This window comes from Sycon ciliatum, chromosome 1 (genome assembly GCF_964019385.1).
Source record: "Sycon ciliatum chromosome 1, ocSycCili1.1, whole genome shotgun sequence".
Classification (NCBI taxonomy): Eukaryota; Metazoa; Porifera; class Calcarea; order Leucosolenida; family Sycettidae; genus Sycon; species Sycon ciliatum.
The window spans coordinates 59,577,402-59,596,667 of NC_088643.1; the positions used below are offsets into that span (position 1 = coordinate 59,577,402).

The following is a 19,266-nucleotide window of genomic DNA, read 5'->3' on the forward strand; positions in this document are numbered from 1 at the left end:
TAGAGTGAAACGACTGATTTGTAGTGAGTGAGATAAAATTGTTCTTGCTACAAGACTCCAACACTGGCAACAGCAACTGCACACGCTGCCTCTAGCTCTCTCTCACAGTCTCAGCTCAAGTGCTGCCACAGCTCTTCACTTTTATTTTCGAAGTAGCTCTGAATGAAAAGTCTGATGATGGATCGCAATCGATGCATACGATTATTACGATAGATAATGCACCCAGCTGTAGCTCAGCCTGTGCGTGGGTGACGCATTTGTACATGCATCGTACTTCCATGGAAACTATGGCGTGAGAAATGATACTTTTTGATTTTGAGCAGAGAGTTGATTTTGAGCACGATTTCGTCGATACTCAGACGATACAGATTTTGATTTGATTACTAGTATTAATTTTCAGGTGTGCAGAGAGTAAAGGGACAGATAGTACAGATGACCTAGATTGTTGCCCTGAAATTCTCATTAGATATGGCGAAGCGAATGAAGAGTGTACCATCACTGGATCGACGGCTAGCTCCGCGAATTCAAGAGGTGAGTAACAAAAATAGAAATACAATGTACATCTTGTAATATATTTTTCAATACACCTATACGTTTTTTCAGCTTTGTACTCGTTTCCTGACTCGTCTTTTTGAATTCGAATCTAAAGGTTTCTTTATTATGTCTAGGCTTAGCCATATACATACAACATTAGATATCCCTCCACCCCTGCCCCTAGTGTGGCACCATGTCACTATTTGTAACTTTTCTTTGAGCTTGATAACAATCATGAAACTTGATTCAGGTAGGGACAATAGCAACAACCACTCCACTCTTTACCAGACCGTTTTACCTTCTCACGAGCAAGTAGTGAGAAAGAGTAATGAGACATGAAGGGAACAAGAATTGCCCATTGATACATGTATGAGTACACACACGATTGCGTGTGTCAATGTGCCAACATCTTCCCCTGACTTGTGCCTATGAATTTGAATCTGCACTGTCAGCTGTTTCTGGGGGGGGGGGGGGGGGCACAGAACAGATCATCCATAGTATGATGCCACAAGCTTCAAGCACGAGCACAATAAATGGCTGGGCCCCCGCACTGCTACTAAACACTTGGTCCTTTTACATGTCATTCCATTCATTCACATGAGAGCAGTGGTTGAAGCACTGTGGACATTGTAGCTATTCTTTAGTCTCTTCATTATACAGCTGGTCTGGCCACGACTGCAGCAATGTGCACTCGCCCGGCTCGGGTAGGTGAACATTGGCTGCAGCAGTCGAGGCCATGGCCATTAGCGTAGAGGCAGCGGATGATGCAGGCACACTACACTGTATCTACATGTATATGCAGTCAGAGTAGACTGTTCGGAAACTTGAATGATACTGTCAATGTAAAGTAGAGCAAGAAAAGAGGAGGGTCCAGTACCACGGGCGAAAACGAAGCTATGTCTTCAGGTGTGAGATAACAATTTAAATGCATGAAGGTATGATGACAGATGTTGCGACATCGGCGGTGAAGGTGTGACGGTCGAGCTAAATTTGAAGCGGGGTGTTGAGTGTGTAGTACGTCGTGCTATGGATTAATTCAGAAAATTGCAAGCATTACAACTTGTAGAAGCAGCCTACATTCACACTAACAACCCTGACCTATGCACACAGAAAGAGAACATTACAACACTCACTCCTTTCCAGTTATCACGTCATGCATGCACCCATTGTTTGCAGCTATTTGTTTTCATCATTCACACATTTATTATCTTGCAATCCATACTGCTAGCTCTGTAGCCTCAACACCCCGCTTCAAATTTTGCTTTACCATCACCATGATCACACCTTTATTAATGCTGCTGCATGTTATCTCACACCTGAACACATATCTTAGTTTTCGATATAGTCTTCAGCCCCTTCCCTCACACAGGCAAGTCAATAAGCAAGGCTCTTTGGATTGAGGAATCCTGGTTTCGAAACAACTGGTTGAAGCTCAAAGTATAGCTGCTGTTAGTTCACAAAGTATAGCTGCTGTTTATAGCTCAAAGTAGAGCTGTAGTACTAAACGAGCTGATATAATATGTGTGTGCATTGTATTGTTACAGTATGTTGACTCTCATCCTGGAAACATTCAAGTGGACACGATGGCTCTTGCTTTACAAGAACAATATGGGTAAGTAATTTCTTCTTTTTGAATCACTCATTCACTTGGACACCAGGAGTACATGTATGCTTGTATGTAGGGACTTCTGATCTGGATTTCTGCCAGTGCACTCTCTATTGTGATGTCTATCGTGACATTTGCTGGCTTTTGTGTACAGGGATTATCGACGGAGACCGCGCATCGCCTTTCGCCTTCTAGTTAATCAAGGTAAACAAGGCTCAATTTGTGCGAAAGAGCTTGTTGCCGAATGTGGCTATACTTTGCAGGATATGTCAATGTTTTTCAGAGTGTATTGTGGTGGTGGTTGGGGGGGGGGGGGGGGCAATATCCTTAAAAAAATTGTCTTGCTGGTGGTGTTGTGATCACATGTCAAGACATTCCAGACAACACAGTGTTGGTTTGGTAGTTGTGGTGGAATAATCTTTCTCAAGGCCAGATACTGCTACTCCCCTTCTTTTGAGAGGAAGTGGTTAGGTCTTTAAAACCTCCTTGTTTGTCATGTGTATTTTCTCAGTGTACATGAGCATGAAAGCTGCAGCTCCAGAGGCGAACCGAGCACTTCCCAGACACCCACCCCCTGACACAACTGCCGACTTGATGGCCGCTGGTTGCGAAGAAGGAGGATCAGAGGAGATTGGCGAGACTGCTGGTGGCCAGGAGAGCATGTCGCAGGATGAGGGCAATGTTGACCAAGGTGAGTTTCCGTAGAATCTCGCGGATACGCCCACCCGCGCATATGCCCATGCCTACACAGAGGCCCACCCGCGTATATGCCACCCGTGGATAAGCCCACCCGCGTATAAGCCCCTGCCTGCGCAGAGGGCCCGGTAAAGGGTGCTCACAACTAAGCGTTGGCTGTTGCCTGTTGTATGGTTCATGGTTAGTGTGTGCTCACATGTGTGTACGTGTGTGCACATGCGTGTGTGCGTGTGTGTGTACATGCGTGTGTGTGTGTGTGTGTGTGTGTGTGTGTGTGCGCGCACGCGTGTGTGTGCATGTGTGTTGTTGGATTGGGCGAGGGTTCTACTGAAATCACCTTTTGTTCAAAACGATCCCGTTTTATGTGTGTATGTCGATGCACATTTTACCTACCTTATGTGATGCAGGCTAGTTTTGGTACTACCTGTGTCAGGATGATTGTAGAAAGGACCAGATAATGATTGTATGAGACAAGCTAGCACCAGTACGGATTGCATATACTTGGGTATGTTGATTTCCGCGTGTATATGCAGCTGGTGAAGCCACTAAGCCACTCGACGAGTCTGTTGAACCGAAGCCGAAACGTAGGAAGCTGAAACGCAGGTACCGCCACACAGACGATGAAGGTGACGAGCCATCGACAGCTCAGCAGTGGGGTAAGTCCGTGTGTAGTCAACTGACATTGATTGCTGAATGAGATCAGATGTGAAATGTATGCAGTGGCAGTGCAGGCAAGCCAGTACTGGTGTTCACTAGACTTCATTGTGACCAGTTCAGCCAGTCCAGCTGAGCTACACTGATGACTGATTAGACCTTCTTCTTCTGAAGTTCAAAACAGCTAACTGTCTGGAGATTGGGTTATTGTAGTGCATGAGGGAGAGAGAGCGAGAGCGTGCGCGCGCGCGAGAGAGAGAGAGAGAGAGAGAGAGAGAGAGAGAGAGAGCGAGGGAGGGAGAGAGAAAGAGGAAGCGTAGTGGAAGCTCAGAAATCCAGTCACCTTCTACACCGAGCTAAGTGGTCTCATTTCCGATGTTGTCTGATGTATTTGCATATGCACAGATAGGGGAGCCTTGTGCAGGGCAGGGGCAAAGTGGTTGTGTTTCCCCCAATGGTCTGTGAAAGCGAGGTGGTTGCAAACCAAGGTTCCACTGTAGGGGAGCCATGTGCGAGGACTAGGGAAAGTTGGTCACATTTCACAGTTGTCTGCGGCAGTGAGGCGGTCGTAAACCACTGTACCACTGTAACTTAGTGTAAGGGAACTTTGTGCGGGACCGGCAAAAGTTGGTTGCATTTTCTCAGAGGTCTGTGAAACGAGGTGATCGCAAACCCAAGGTTCCACTGTACACAGTGTCTCACACACACATATGAATACAGATTCGTTAATTTTGACCTGGCTGTTGGTATAGTTTGTATCGCTAGATTATACCTGTACATGTGTGTACATGACTTGAAGTACTGCCGTGCCTCTGCTCTGTACTTGTATTAGAAACCAAGGAGTCCAAAGTTACTCTGGACGACTTCTATGGCTACGAACAAGTGAAAAAGGTATGGTCATACATCTCGTAATGGCTTGTATTATGATGGTGTGCGCAGGCCTCGTATACCTGTTGTTTCCTCTCTCTCCTTTTCGTCCATGTCGGAATGATGTTCTGCATTGGGCACTGGTCACTGGTACACTGGCATTGGAAGCATTTTGCTATACTATTGCTTAAAAAATACTACTTGTCTCCATCACTGTGCACGTACAACCTTGTGACCCTTCTCTTTGCGACATTCAGTACAATTCTTTTCATGTTGCTTGATTTGCTCAGAGGTCAACTGCTGGATCTGCTCTTACTGTACTTTCCCCCATTCATCCATCATGATTCAATGTCTGTCCTGTCTTGTCATTGCTGCAGGCAACCTTTGAGCTCAATGTCTGTCCTGTCTTGTCATTGCTGTGCAGGCAACCTTTGAGCTCAATGTCTGTCCTGTCTTGTCATTGCTGTGCAGGCAACCTTTGAGCTCAATGTCTGTCCTGTCTTGTAATTGCTGTGCAGGCAACCTTTGAGCTCAATGTCTGTCCTGTCTTGTCATTGCTGTGCAGGCAACCTTTGAGCTCAATGTCTGTCCTGTCTTGTCATTGCTGTGCAGGCAACCTTTGAGCTGATAGATGTGTTTGCATGGGATTCGTTCCTCAACGACCCGGCATCGGGCGGGCGGCAGCCATTCGCTGTGGGCTTTGACGGCGGGCTTCTTCTCCATGGACCATCTGGCTGTGGGAAAACGTTGCTGGCACACGCCATAGCGGGGGTTAGTATTTGTCCTTTGAACTTGTGTCCTTTCCTTGTCTATGTCCATAGTCATGCATCACATTGTCTGCTGCACCTACGAGTAATAGTCCTGTTTGTCTCGTGTTTGATGATTGTTTTACTTCTCTGTTGGTTTCTCTGTTCGTTTTGTGTGTAGTCCCTTCACTTTCCTATCTTGGAAGTCCAGGCGGCCGAAGTCGTGTCGGGAATATCTGGCGACTCCGAGAAGAACCTGCGCCAGCTGTTCCAAACTGCTCGTGTAAGCCTGCGTGTCGCGTGACGAACGTGTAGAAACACTGCAAGAAGAGACCTCTACCAGTACTCCGACCATAGCTTAATGCCCGTTATGCTGTAATGACCACCCGTGTACATGTAGACAGGTTGTCTGTGCACGCTGGTATTGTAGCTAAGTGCAAGTTTGACTGTACTCTCGTTTCTCACATTGTTGTGCTGTGTTTCTAGGAGAAAGCACCTTGTGTACTGCTGCTCGACAAGCTCGAAGCGATAGCACCCAAGACGGAGAATGCCGGCAAACAAATGGAAGCTCGTTTGGTGCATCAGCTGGCCAGTTGCTGTGAGGGTGAGTCTAGTCTGCATTAAATTTGATCGTCTCAACTCTCGCAACAAGTCAGACGGTGTGAAGTGTCGTGCCCAGTCGATCATGCTTTGACCAAAAGCTGTGTCAGACATCAACTACTAGTATCTTACAGAACATTTACACAGTAGAGTTAGGCGCAGCATCCATTATTACTAAGGTAGACCATACAGCGTTGGCCATTCAAAGATAGCATATCAGGCCAAAGGCCTTCTCGCGGAAACCCACACATACTCTGATATACTCAAGCATACACGCGCACGCGCGCGCACACACGCGCGCACACACACACACACACACACACACACACTCCCACACGCTCACCGATAGCTTGGGACTTACATCTTAGGTGCTTCCGTGGTTCAATCGAAAACACGTTAGTTGCCACGAAATACAAGAGAAGACGGGATCACAAGGCTAGCTATAGATCCAATGGCTAGAGAGAGAGAGAGGGCAAAAGAAAAAAAGGGTCTGTGAGTGAGAGAGAGAGAGAGAGAGAGAGAGAGAGAGAGAGAGAGAGAGAGAGAGAGAGAGAGAGAGAGAGAGAGAGAGAGAGAGAGAGAGAGAGAGAGCACAAGGTCAGCAGGTTCTAATAGTTGACAATGCCGCCATGTCTAAGTCACGTGTAGCACTCAGCGTCTGCTGTGTGGTGACGGCCATGCATATCCACAGCTGTGTTCACATTCATGAATTTCAGGGATTGAGTATTTACTATTTAACGTTGCAAGTTGTTCTGCCGCTGCTCTGTGTGCAGGTCTGTTTTCAGGGCCACCATCATCTGTGCTCCTTATCGGAATAGCGATCAATCCAGACACCCTCGACCCATCCTTGAGACAGAGTAAACGCTTTGGAGCTGAGTTCTGTGTTGATTATCCAGACGAGAGTTCCCGCCACAGGTGAGCCGAGAACAAACCAGGTACCTTGTATCAACATGTTACATGTTGTATATATACTTCCTCCGCGTCATTAAAATTGTCGCTTCCCAGTGCGATTTTCGAAATTATTTTGTCCACTCGAAGAGCAAAGAAATCAGCTAGAAATTGAGGCAGAGCATTGTCGACGGACCAAGCTTTAGTTTGTGGTCCCCCGCTTCGCTGCACTTGCAGCTAAGGCGACGCCTTCATCAGAGTTTGAGGCAGACCCTTCAGCACTCAACAATACGCTGAACAAGACGCGCGCTCAAATTCAGGTCAAGAAACTTCGTTTTCAAGCGATCCGTGCCTCCAGGTGGCAGGCGATGAAGGCAAGCTAGCATTTTTCAAGTACACTTTAACGACCTTCCAGCGGGATAGGGTAAGCAGTACCGCACCTTCTTTCCTGGGCAAGCGCTTCGCTGATTTTGTTGGTGTTTTCAGACCTGCTACCTTCGCAGCAACATGTGCCACAAGTAGCGCATTTTAGGAATTTGAGACCACTTTGCTCTTGCCATCGTCAACTTCAGCAGTTCGTATTCAGGAGAGATACCAGGATTCTTATACCCGAGCTTGCAGTCTTGACAAATGCCCACGCGAACGATGTGGGACGGCACGATCTCCAGAAAACGAAATGCGCTCTGGGGCGGAATAGTGCGGAGCGCGATGAATTTGCTTGGTGCGGAAGCGAGCTCCGACAAAGTCCGAGACCACCACGGCTTCAGTGACGAGTAGCATTGCACAGGAAGGGTCACACCAGTGTTCGAACACAGAAAACAGCGATTCCGACAGTCTGACTAAGACGAGCCAAGTCACAACTATTGCGATGTGCGAAGCGACAATTCTAATGACGCGGAGGAAGTAGAAGCCTTGCTTGATAGCTGTGCGTCCTCGCCTTGTAACATGCTGTCAAAGTCGAAAACATGTTACATGTTGTGCTACACTTCAACAATGAGGAAAGGCATTGGTTGGTCTTCACGAATCCCGCGATTCTACCTGTTTATCTTACATTTGTGTTTGCCTTTTGTGCTGTTGTTTTCTGCCTTTCCTGTAGCATTCTGCAGCACTTATGCGCTGACACAAAGTTAGAGAGTGGTGTGAGCTTGAAACAGTTTGCACACAACACACCTGGCTACTCTGGAGGAGACCTTTGCTTACTGAGGAAGTACTTCAGGCGCAATGCTGCTGACAGGTAGGACGTGGCTCCCAGCACGGCTTTGTTATCAACTTCTCTATGTTAGTAGTGAACTCTGGGGGTTTTCAATGTATTAAAACCCCCACGTCAGAGGGAGGGAGAGAGAGAGAGAGAGAGAGAGAGAGAGAGAGAGAGAGAGAGAGAGAGAGAGAGAGAGAGAGAGAGAGAGAAATAAACCATTGCCGAAGGAAAGACAGCATCAGAATGGTTGAGGAAAGCGTACATAATTCTGACACTGCTGAGCATGCCCCCCGCCACAAACAGGCCGTCATTAGGTTACATGACACATAGCGTGATGCGTTTAGGTCGCTATGAGTAGTTACCCATCATATCTACAGCACATGCAGAACATCTGTTGTACGGGGCAAGGGCTTCCCGCAGACCTTCAGTGAATACTACAATTACTAGTAGCCTCAGCGTTCTGCTAGTTTTGTTGTTTGTTGGTATGATTAGGTATGGTACTGGTGTATAACTGTGTGTTGGTATGATTGTTGTGTTTACAGGCTAGCGCGAGAGAAATCCGGAGTGGACTCACGCGGTAATTTCGGTAAGTGATGTTTGATTGGTCTCTTTCAAGAGTTGATCATACCACGATGACCCTACATTGAACTTTTCAAGAATCTTCTGTGCGGTGCGAGCGGCAGTTTGCATTCAACCCCAGGGGTTGGTGGATCCACTTGTGTCCGCCTACACTGTACCCCGCATAGATGCGGACTGTGTCATTCTGAAATAATGCATGCCTACCGCCAGCAGTCCAGGTGGAGTTACATGTGCGCTCTACAGGAGGATTTAGAACAAACCGCGAGTACTTGATCGCTAATAACAAGCATATCCAATACGGCGTGTAGCTCTCACCGGTACTAGCATGTAGAATCCCGAGAAACATGTTGTTGGTGCACACACTGCTCCTCTAAAACGGTTGATTCCTTTGCATGTTGCTTGTGTCTATCGTGGTCTTCATTTGAACCAATTGCTTCTTCTTCTTTTACCTGCAAAGCCAATCCACTTGTGTGGGCACTAGAATCAGAGTGTCTTGTTCCTCTTTCCTTTCCCCCTTTTTTTGAATTGCAGGAGCACAGTGCGTAATAGACCGGCAGTTTCCTCCTGAGGATTTGCTATCTCCCACTGTCACCACAGCAGACTTCAGAGTGAGTTTACCTGGCTCAGTTTGGCAAGTGTGCAGTGAAACAACGTCTGGGCCTTCTTTTAAAACTACATGTGTTGTCAATTTATTTATGCATGGTCGTCAGAATTCCAGCTGTGTTGCGAGTACAGTTGTTCCGTGTTCCTTCATACGCCATGCAGTGATATCAGCGTGACAAGTATGTATAGTGCAAAGAAGTAAATTCTGTTTTACATCTTGCAATGCCCTGTTAACTGTTGACATGTACTTCTGTCTTTCCTCTCCTGATATGTGTACTTTGCAGGAAGCACTTCGATGTGTTGTTCCATCAGGCAGGAAGGGAACGTTGGCGCATATTCCAGATGTTTCTTGGAGTGATGTTGGTGCGCTGCAGCTTGTAAAGAAGGAACTCAGCAAGGCAATCTTAGTACGTGCAATGTTCAGCTAGCTGTGTTCTCTCTCTCTCTCTCTCTCTCTCTCTCTCTCTCTCTCTCTCTCTCTCTCTCTCTCTCTCTCTCTCTCTCTCTCTCTCTCTCAATGCTAATATGGTGTACATGTACGTGGGGCTCGTCGTGGATGACTTGTTCTGTTTGTTTTTCCCGCAGAGTCGAGTGCATTCACCGGAAATGTACCGGTCGCTTGGGATGCCAACGTCGTCTGGTGTGCTTCTAGTCGGCCCCCCTGGTTGTGGCAAGACGCTTGTAGCCAAGGTAAACTACATGAACTTCCTTTTCTCTTTTCCCTCGTATCATCTTCTGTAGGGTAGGAGCAAGGCCATGCTTCTCGATGTAATTGTGTCTTGCTGGATGTGTCTGGTGTGTGGAAGGGTGTCTTTCTCATAGGTAGCTTGTCCTCGAGTTGGATTTTCATTGATTTATTGTTGCTTACTCGTATACCATGAATTTCTGTACTTGTAGGAGCATTTTCGTGGGGCGTTTTGAGTCGATTGACTATAACTTGCTTTGACTGCTTCTATGTTATGCTTCCTTTCGTGCTCCAGGCTGTTGCGAATGAGTCGTCCATAAACTTCTTGTCTGTGAAAGGCCCAGAGGTGTTCAACATGGTGAGAGGTTTAGAAATAGCGTGCTGTGGCTGTGTCTTTGTAAGGTGTGTGTTGGAGTCTTTGCCTGCTCCTGAGCAAACTTTGAGGTTTCCTGTTGCGTCTAAAACCCTTGATACTGATAAATTGTACGTATGTGGCGATGTCCCCTTATTGATTCGATTGTGGCCAGGCACTAACTTCTTGTCAAAGAGTAATTTGAAATTTGAATACTGGGGCCGTAGAATTTTTGTTTAGCCAAGTAGTAACAATCATGAGATTGTTTTGTGGGCGACTTTGTGCCTTGTGAACGTTTGTTTTGAAGCCACAGTAGGTTGAGCTTGGCCTTTCATTTGTTCTGATCTGTTCTGGGATGGATATGTGTGTGCACGTGTGTGCACTTGTGTGTGTGTGCGTGTCTGTTTGTGCGTGTGTGTGTGTGTGTGTTCATCTGTATCTATGTACGTGTGTATATGCATTGTGGTGGGTCTGATTGTTCCTGTGTTGAAACAGTATGTGGGTGAAAGTGAGCGTGCAGTCCGACAGCTGTTTGAACGTGCCCGCAGCGCAACACCATGCGTAATCTTCTTCGACGAAATTGATTCACTAGCAACAAGGCGAACCTCATCATCAGATGTAAGTATGAGCAAAGTACGAAATAGTGGTAGCGACCTCGGCGATCAATTTATAAGGAAGTTGTTTGCTCAAGTGTCAAGTCACATCGGCTGGAAAAACGCGAGCTCCAGTGTGGGGAGCAAACAGCTTCCTCACGAGCAAAGTACTACATCTTATTGAAAACGTGGTGAGGTGACGAGAACTTTTTGAAATCTAGATACGCAGAACACACACAAACAAGGCGCAAGGCTAGTTCATTGCAACTCTGAGTTTCATGGTTATGCAATCATCAGGCAACATAGGGGTGCTGTTGTCAGTGCCGGTATTTATGCCAGGAGAAATATCGGGGTTTTGGTGTCCTGCTATGCACTTGGTGTTGATTTGGTAGTACTAATATCTAGTAATGAGCAATGTGGAAAGTACTGTGTATGCATGTGGGGGGGCTGTGTTAGTTGCAGGGCTAGCAGTGTTATGTTAGTGCAAAGTGTGTGATTGGTGTGGCCAGGAGGCGGTGTACAGTGTGAAATCTAGATGATATGGAGAGAGTGTGCTGGTATGACTGTGTGCGCTCCCTTCATATCTATATTGAGTGCAATTATTGTCATGTTGTGTTCTGGGCTTTCCATCTGCACTCGTATCCCTCCAGGCTAATGTGATTGTAATGACTGTGGTGTTATGGATACACCGGTGTTTCTTTCTCTCCTGTGCTACTGTACAGGGTCATTCTACGTCACGCGTTGTCAACACTCTCTTGACGGAAATGGATGGTGCAGGTGACCGGGGCCAGGTGTTTGTGATTTGCACCACCAATCGCCCAGGTCAGTTTGTGACTTGCATGCAGATACGCAGCCGTGTGTGTGTGTGGGGGGGGGGGGGGGCTTGGGGGGCTGGGCCCAGGATTCATGTACTGGTACAATTCAGTCCAGTGCAATCTGTTCTTGTCACCTTTCCCCATGTGAGGTGGTTCTTTTGCATCTTTCAATGTACCTACTAAAGTAATGTTGTAGTACTGGGGTCCTGCAGCAGAACCTTTTTCACTTTTCACTCACTCATTCAACAACAGATTTGCAAGTAGTGTGGTTGGTGGTATGGTCACGAATTCTTTAACCCAAACACCTTGGGGGCAACCCCTGTTTGGCTACGGTTATTGTTTAGATGATATGACTGTATTGCACACCCATGCGGTTATAGTGCTATACAATCTAATGAGTCGTATTGTACATCAAGCATTGTACAAGTGCAATGCTCTCTGAGGCCGTTAGTACTTCGGCTATTTCCTGCATTCGGAATACCGGTACATGAAGTTTCAATACTCGTCATAAACTCGCGCGTTATTTTTCCTGGTTAATTTTAAAAGTGGACTCGCAGCCACTTAGACCTTGCTCATAAAAGCTCTTTCCACTGCAACCTTTTGTTGACTTTGCATTGTCACTTCGCCGCGAATACACAGCAAACGGCTGCTCCGCGACCGGGAGCAGATTTTGTCAGTGAACTAAGTGAAGACATATCAGGACAGAGACAGATGGCTTGTTGTTACTACTTCAAAGTAGTGGGTTCTAGGTATCACTTGAAGCAGGCTTGAATGATACGTGCACAATCTGTGTGTATGATAATTCTAGCTGTGTGTATGTGTATGTGTATATTCACGATTCCAGATATCCTGGATCCAGCAATATTGCGGCCAGGCCGGCTGGACACTATCCTGTACGTTGGAATCCCAGATGCCAAAGCGCGTGCAGAGATTCTACGTGCTCAGACCAAGGTTGGATATTGGTGTTAGGTGGCCTGTGTGTGGGCGGGGGTGGGGATATGCAAACCACCATACATGCTGAAATTTTAGGATATTAAACATAGTCATACCTCCAGGGGACTTACATTACAGCTGAGATACTCTGCATGCACATGTATGTGAAAGGTCAACTGACTAGAAAAGGATAAGAAGGCTCCTCAAAAAAAGTACTTTATATCCGATGCAAAGAGAAGAAGTTTCCTGAGACACTTCAGGTTCTTCAACAGCGACCTTTTGAAAGTTTTCCACTGGTATACTTTCAAATCTTCTCTTCAGGTGGTGCAAAGACTGTGTTCTTTCCACTGTTTCCAGGATAGTACTGAAGTTGCACTGTGCATGGCATTTGTCTTAGTGCTTGCTAGTAATTCTTGTCATGCACTGCAAGTATGTAATCTTGTTGTTTCAACAGTGCAATGTTGCAAATGGCTTTTTTGGTCAATGACTCATCTGGCTTGTTCTCAAAGATGTACGCCCTCCTCTCCCCTCCTCCTTTTGAGTTGTGACGTGGTCACTGCACCTTGCTACTGGTGAAAGTAATGTGTATAGTTTTGTAACACACTGCACTCCGTTGAAAAGTACAAGTCCTGTGTTTTCCTGTTGTTGTTTTCAGAATGGTACAAAGCCCCGGCTAGCAGAGGACGTTGATCTTGATCGAATCGCGGGGGACGAGCGTTGCGAGGGTCTGACGTAAGTGCATGTATGGCATCATAACTGACCGAGTAAAGGGCTGTGGCGTCCAATACTAGTGCATGCCTGAATGGCTCCAGTGTTGACAGCATCTATCGAGTATGATAATTAGTACTATCAATGCTATGAGGTGCATACCACGTACCTAACATGCTTACGGTGTACAGCGTTTGGGTCAAGGTGATTGCTTCGACTGGTTTTAGCCATTGTAGCATAGCGGCAAGTAAACTCTCTTTCAACTACTTGGAGAGAGATTTTCGAATGCCAGCAACCGACAGGCACTAGGCTAACACACTGCAAACGTGCTGCAGTGTGCATGCGATGTGCAAGAGTCATGGAGCGGTCATGGAGTGACGAGGTTGTACTGACTCAGCAGGATATACCTCAAGAAAGGTCCTTATTAGCTGTAGACCTTGGAACAGTCAGGTGATGTGCAATATAAACTATCATCAGTTGGATGGTTTACCTCTGTAGTTGACTCTGTATCCTCTACTGTGCCTGTATTGTTTTCCCCTTATTGTTATTCTTAGGGGCTCCGACTTGAAGCTCCTGCTTAGTCAGGCATGCGATGCTCTTATTGAGGAGCGACATCAGCACTATCTTATTGGTGACCAAGCTATGGACAGTGGCCAGGTTCAGCCAGGTTCTGACAACTCCCTCTCAGAACATAACCAGGTCATAGGTGATGAACAGGTTCAGCCAGCTTCTGACAACTCCCTCTCAGAACACAGCCAGGTCATGGGTGATGACCAGGTTCAGCCAGCTTCTGACAACTCCCTCTCAGAACATAGCCAGGCGGTCGTGGATGATGACCAGGCGCAGAGTAAACATGACGCGGTGTCAGAACCGGACTTGCCAGCGGCTTACGTGCTGCACTCGCGCCATTTTGAAATAGCTCTTGCAACGATCAAACCATCCGTATCCGACAAGGTTAGTCTCGCTGTTGTTGGTGTCGTTTTCTCCTGCATTGCTCGTGCCATTCATCTGCTGCCCTTCGCACTGACTACTTTTACTCTTCTTCTGTTGTCTTGCGCTGTATTTGGTGATGTGGTACTGGGTGGGGTAATCTTTGTTATAGAGATGGCCTGTTGCTTGTTTATTTTTATTTTTTATTTATTTTACTATTGAGTATTGATACATCTTCACTCTCCAGACAGTCTCTGGGCTACACCAATCACTAAAAGAAAAACTGAAAAAGAGATATTAAACAATCGACGAGGAGACAATAGTCGTAAAATGGCAATAAATAAGATAAATTGTGCACTCATAACAACAGCAAAAATGAAGAAAGTCAAGTTCCATAACGTTTTCTTGTGACTGTCATCAGTGGAACGCCGTCACATAGAAATGTAATAACTAAAACATTACATTCATTCACACAGTATCACATTCATCTGCCACTACCTTTCTCACATACACTATATTCACACATTGCAAAGGTGCAAACTTCGCTTTTTGTACTTGTTAGCTGCTGTATTTCTACCTGAAACCATATTAGCTACATGTATATAAGTGTGTGTTTTAGTTATTACATTTTTATGTGACGGCGTTCCACTGATGAAAAAGAGATATTAAATTATTCGATTTTTTCCGGCAAGGCCCATCTTCAGGAGTATTGGTTTGCTGTTTTACACCGTAATCTGACCACTCACTCGAGAACTGCATGCACCACAAGTTGCAGGCTGGCTGCATCGGAATGGGAAGAAAAAAAGTGTGCCTGTGGTCGGATTTCACCGGCCAGCATCGTGGTGTGCGTGTGGGGAGGGGGCATGCATGCCTGTGTGTGTAAAGAGGAGGCAGTGGCGGACTCGACTATTATGTACAGAGGATTTACCTAGCTGTACTGTACCAAAAGTGCAGTGTGGAGAGGTGATGCTGACTGGATCATCTGTCTGTGATGATGTACAAGAAGGGGCAAGCAACAGCCTTCGACCGTTTGTACTTGTAGTGGAGAGTTCCAAGTCTTGGAAGAGGGCCATATGAATGAGATCACTGCTTATGCTTCGTATGGAGTGGCCAACCGGTGTTACAAGTAATAATTGCTATCTGGGTGGCAGGCTTGAATGTAGTATCAGTGCTAGTTTGTATTGAGATTTGAGTGGCAAGGCAGTTCTTGTGCAAATCCATAAAAATAGTACCCGTGTCTCAAATGACGACGTATCTGTTTCTCGTTGTCATTCGCCCTGTGTGTGTGTTGTGCATGTCTGCTGCCCAGGATCGCCGGGAGTATGAGAAGGTGGCAGAGAAGATGCAGCGCGCAATCCGCTAGATCGCCTGCATCCGGCAGTTGCTAACATGGCCCTTTCACTTTGTATATAATATTTGCAACACACCTGTAAATACGAGCTTGCTTTCTAACCCTCAATTGCTGATTTGTGTGTGTTCCAATGCTATTTGCTGGAGGTGTTTTGCTTTGTCTCTTTAAATACGTAACTGTTCATGCTACTTCAGGGGTATTTTGTACGCTGATATTTTTTAACGAGCGATGATTTCAACCTGTGGCATATTTTTATTTATTCTTCATGGTCAAAAACGACTGAATTGAGCACTGCAGAATACAGTAGAGGCAGCAACCTGAGCATTACATGTACTTCGTACTATCAAGAGACCATAATCCCACCGGGGGGATTATGGTCTCTTGGTACTATGTATTGTAGTAGTTTTATTGGGGGCAGAGCAGTACACAGCACGCTGGCCATGGGACTCGTGTGATCAAGCACAATACTTCTTGGAGTTCACCCACCGATTGAGTCCCTACAAGAGGAAGCCCTCCACACAGCCATCATCCACATCCATTCTGTTAAAAATTTCTGTGACACAACCAACTTCAAAGGACGAACATAATTATTATTATGACATTCCAGACAACACCAAAGCTCAACAGAAAAGTCAGCTAAAAGAGTATGGAACAAACTGGGTGTGGCGACCTTATGGATTCTTTCAAAAACAAAACAGTAATAGAGGGCGAGAGTGAATATAATTATTGTAAAACTTGGCATCTAGATCGGGTAAAGCATTGGTGTTATACTATAATGCTACGCATGCCTTGGCGTACTCTTCGAGCTCTTGCAGGCTGAGGCTGTTCATGCGTTTCTGAAAATTCTGTAAGAAAAGAGAGGAAGTACGAGACAGAAAGAAAAAACTATCACAAGAAAGAATACACAAGAACACAGCAGCCATGCCCTGTTGCCCAGGAACACAGCAGCCATGCCCTGTTGCCCACTAACTACAGTATATAATAGGGCCGAAAGGAATATTCGAAATGTGCAGACTGGAAAAAGAATATTCTTCGTTAAAAGTAGAATAAGAATATTCGTAAATGTACAGAAACTCTCCTTTTTGGTACCGATCAGGCTTATTTGGTGCAAAATACGAGTGGACTTTCCACCTTCAATGTATTATCATCAGCAAGACAAAGGATAACATTATCCTTTTCACACATCTCTCTTGTAATTGGGTACACACCAGGTATGATCTAGGGTTACCATGGATACAACTAGGTATCCATGGATATTGTACGGTTTAGAATATTCGGAATATTCTTCGTTCACATGTACTCGGAAAAAGAATATTCGTTCGCTTCCTTGAGCATTCGTTTCAGCCCTAGTACTACTACTATATAATGGCGCAGAGTTACAGAAATACAGTGACCTACAAGATTGTATACTAGTACCGCGTCAAATGCATGGGGCACGCGAGGGTCGTGCACCGCAAACCGGGAAACCGTTGCGATCTGGAATTGTTCGCGATGGGTGTAAAATCGCAAAAGCAAACGGGCGCAGAGCGTAGAACTATAGTAATAAACTGATGAAATTCAATTCCATCGCAAAAGATTTCCAGGCGCAAATGGGTCTGTGCAGGCAAATCACTAAATAAAACAAGTGCAAATGATTCCTGGTTTAAAGTACTCTTGATACACTAATGAGTAAGGACACATCAACAAGAGGGCACACCTCTGTCCAATTTGGCGACGGCGGATTTCGTTGATGACACCTTTTCTAGAAACCGAGAGTGATAACGTGCAAGGGTGGAGACGAAGTGTCAGTTCTTTTTTTTCTACGCTGTTCACATGTACTTCTTGAGTTTCGAACGTCGACGGTTGCTGCGATAGCATCTAGTGCCGGGAGAGAATCATGTACTCTAGACGTAAGGTAGTTTCTAAAGATGCCGGGCCTGTCCATGTGCCATGAACCAACCTACGCTGTGCAAGCCCTGTAGATGATGGAGCAAGGTCACTGGGAAAGCTGATAAACACCCCAAAAAATTGTTTATGGCTTTTAACACATGGCAGTCCAAGTAATACTTATAATAATTAGAAATACATGTACGTGTACTGCACACTTTTTTTGCACTGCACAAAGTTACAGGAGATCTACATGTACTTACTATGAAAAAAGCTTTTTTGACTTTCTCTACATCTTCCGGCCGAAAGTGGGGTTGCAACACCCGATCTAGCTGTGTCCAAAGATTAGTGTTTCTCCATGCAGATGGACTGGTATCCGCCACTGTGCCCATGGCTGCCGCAGGCTCCTCTGCTACATCCACGTGCCGAGACGATGAGGTGAGAGTAGTGCTCACTGCTGCTTGCCCTGATCTTGACACCCCTGATGACGATGACGCACTGCCGGCGGCGGCAGAGCTGGCAGTTGCTTGCGCTGCTGTGACTGTGGTGGCAGCCAAACCTGATGTTGTCTGTGCTTGTGTCGATGGTGTTCGGCCGGCGGCCGTATCGTCTTGCACAAACAGATGTACTTTCATTCCATCCTTGATGTTGTAGTCACACAGCTTTCCAGAGTCTGAAAGAAAGAAAAAAGGCAAGAAAGAAGGCAAGTTTAAATACGGGAACAGTTTTAAGTTTCAACGCAGATTGACCCACTCAACATAATATTATAATTCCTAAATTAACATACCTTGCACCCGCACATCATCACAGTCCTTGCATACACACCGTGTGTCCCCACCCCTCCTCGTCCCATCACTCACAGCCGGCGGGCACCGTATTGCATATTAATCTCACCTGACAGGGTTTTACCCTTGAACACAAGACGTTGCCGCCTCTCGGGAACATCAAACTCGGGTGCGATAAGCTGCTTGAACGCCCGCACCACTTCACTCTCTGCAACCTGGCCACACACACACAGCAGGGTCAGGAAAGAGGAAGAGTTTCACATATCATTCAACAACAGCATAAAGGACACATTTTTTTATATTACTGTAGTAGCCTGATCATCCTAACCACACACAGGGTGGTAGCAGTGACCGTAGCACCAGACCAAGCAGGGCTAATACACAGGCACTACTACCTACTAATACTGTGCTCATTCCGAACACACGAATATGTACAAGCAACCACTGAAAATCTACGTGTCCACTAGCTTATCTATAGTATTACCCTTCGAGTTCCGGTATATTGTAGGTTATAACACTACAGTAGTGAGTACCGTAGTCGTCAACCAACCAACGCTGTCCCGAATTTCATACATTGGGTTACATGCACAGTCGAGGGTGTTTTCGAAAAGCAGAACTGCCAATCTCTTGGATATGGCTAACCTCAAATCGAGCTTCCTTTCCTCGCAGCACCTTCACAGAGACACTGATCACGCTGGCCATTTCCTCCGGGTAAGTATTCGAGTTTTCTACACGGGTACCCGGGTACAATGCAACAATACTAGCAAAGTAGATATCAATTTTACTTCTTCCGTAAGTTGCTACTGGAGAACGTGAATCTAAATCTAAAGTACTAGTATTTGTTTCAGATTCGGAATGTGGCTACTGGCTAATAGATAGGGGCTTCAACTAACTGTCGTGCATGGATATAGTACCACTGACAACGACTTTTACGTCTACATCAATACACAAGTCAAGAGGACTTTGTAGTAACAAAGTAAGTTCTGTTCGGTTCGAGCTCGCTTTTCCAGATCGATTTCCTTGATCGATCCTTGAATCGAAAACCGAGTCACTTCCTTTCGAACGATGTGAAAATGTGTACAATTTTGAATAACGTCATTTCTTTCCTTGTTACCCGGGAGACCAATATGGCGACTTTGCTGACGAGGCTTTCGTCGACGTCATGCACTGTCATGTATGTGTGAGTAGCATAGCATGATCACATCGACAAGTGTTAGTGACTTTGTTTTGAGCCACGGAGTTTGTTCATAGACGGCAGTAAACGCAGGGCAGTCCAA

General features: G+C 45.9%; 2 protein-coding genes across 2 annotated transcripts; one reads left to right on the plus strand and one right to left on the minus strand.

Moving 5' to 3' along the window:
* The first annotated feature begins 232 nt into the window (after window positions 1-232).
* On the plus strand, window positions 233-15,626 carry LOC135804645 (nuclear valosin-containing protein-like). The gene is made up of 22 exons (XM_065318562.1): window positions 233-531; window positions 2,079-2,146; window positions 2,295-2,344; window positions 2,652-2,831; window positions 3,370-3,492; window positions 4,323-4,381; window positions 4,970-5,128; window positions 5,285-5,386; window positions 5,590-5,707; window positions 6,477-6,618; window positions 7,688-7,825; window positions 8,332-8,375; window positions 8,900-8,976; window positions 9,256-9,378; window positions 9,557-9,661; window positions 9,952-10,014; window positions 10,504-10,626; window positions 11,324-11,423; window positions 12,261-12,367; window positions 13,005-13,081; window positions 13,612-14,011; window positions 15,297-15,626. Exons 1-22 carry the CDS (start codon window positions 469-471, stop codon window positions 15,348-15,350), a joined length of 2,475 nt encoding a protein of 824 aa, XP_065174634.1. The 5' UTR covers window positions 233-468; the 3' UTR covers window positions 15,351-15,626.
* A 250-nt stretch (window positions 15,627-15,876) lies between these two features.
* On the minus strand, window positions 15,877-19,024 carry LOC135804646 (ubiquilin-2-like). Its single transcript, XM_065318564.1, has 4 exons — window positions 18,632-19,024; window positions 18,099-18,204; window positions 17,468-17,877; window positions 15,877-16,183 (listed from the first exon to the last, which is right to left on the minus strand). Exons 1-4 carry the CDS (start codon window positions 18,689-18,691, stop codon window positions 16,109-16,111), a joined length of 651 nt encoding a protein of 216 aa, XP_065174636.1. The 5' UTR covers window positions 18,692-19,024; the 3' UTR covers window positions 15,877-16,108.
* Between the last annotated feature and the right edge of the window lie 242 nt (window positions 19,025-19,266).

Bases quoted from the DNA above. Each gene is read 5' to 3' on its own strand.
- LOC135804645 (XM_065318562.1), top strand. From the start codon at position 469: ATGGCGAAGCGAATGAAGAGTGTACCATCACTGGATCGACGGCTAGCT. The intron at 5,387-5,589 runs GTAAGCCTGCGT...CTGTGTTTCTAG, and splicing joins AGCTGTTCCAAACTGCTCGT to GAGAAAGCACCTTGTGTACT. The intron at 6,619-7,687 runs GTGAGCCGAGAA...CCTTTCCTGTAG, and splicing joins GACGAGAGTTCCCGCCACAG to CATTCTGCAGCACTTATGCG.
- LOC135804646 (XM_065318564.1), bottom strand. From the start codon at position 18,691: ATGGCCAGCGTGATCAGTGTCTCTGTGAAGGTGCTGCGAGGAAAGGAA. The intron at 18,205-18,631 runs GTTAGCCATATC...GTGTGTGGCCAG, and splicing joins GAAAGGAAGCTCGATTTGAG to GTTGCAGAGAGTGAAGTGGT. The intron at 17,878-18,098 runs GTGAGATTAATA...TCTTTCTTTCAG, and splicing joins CAAGGGTAAAACCCTGTCAG to ACTCTGGAAAGCTGTGTGAC.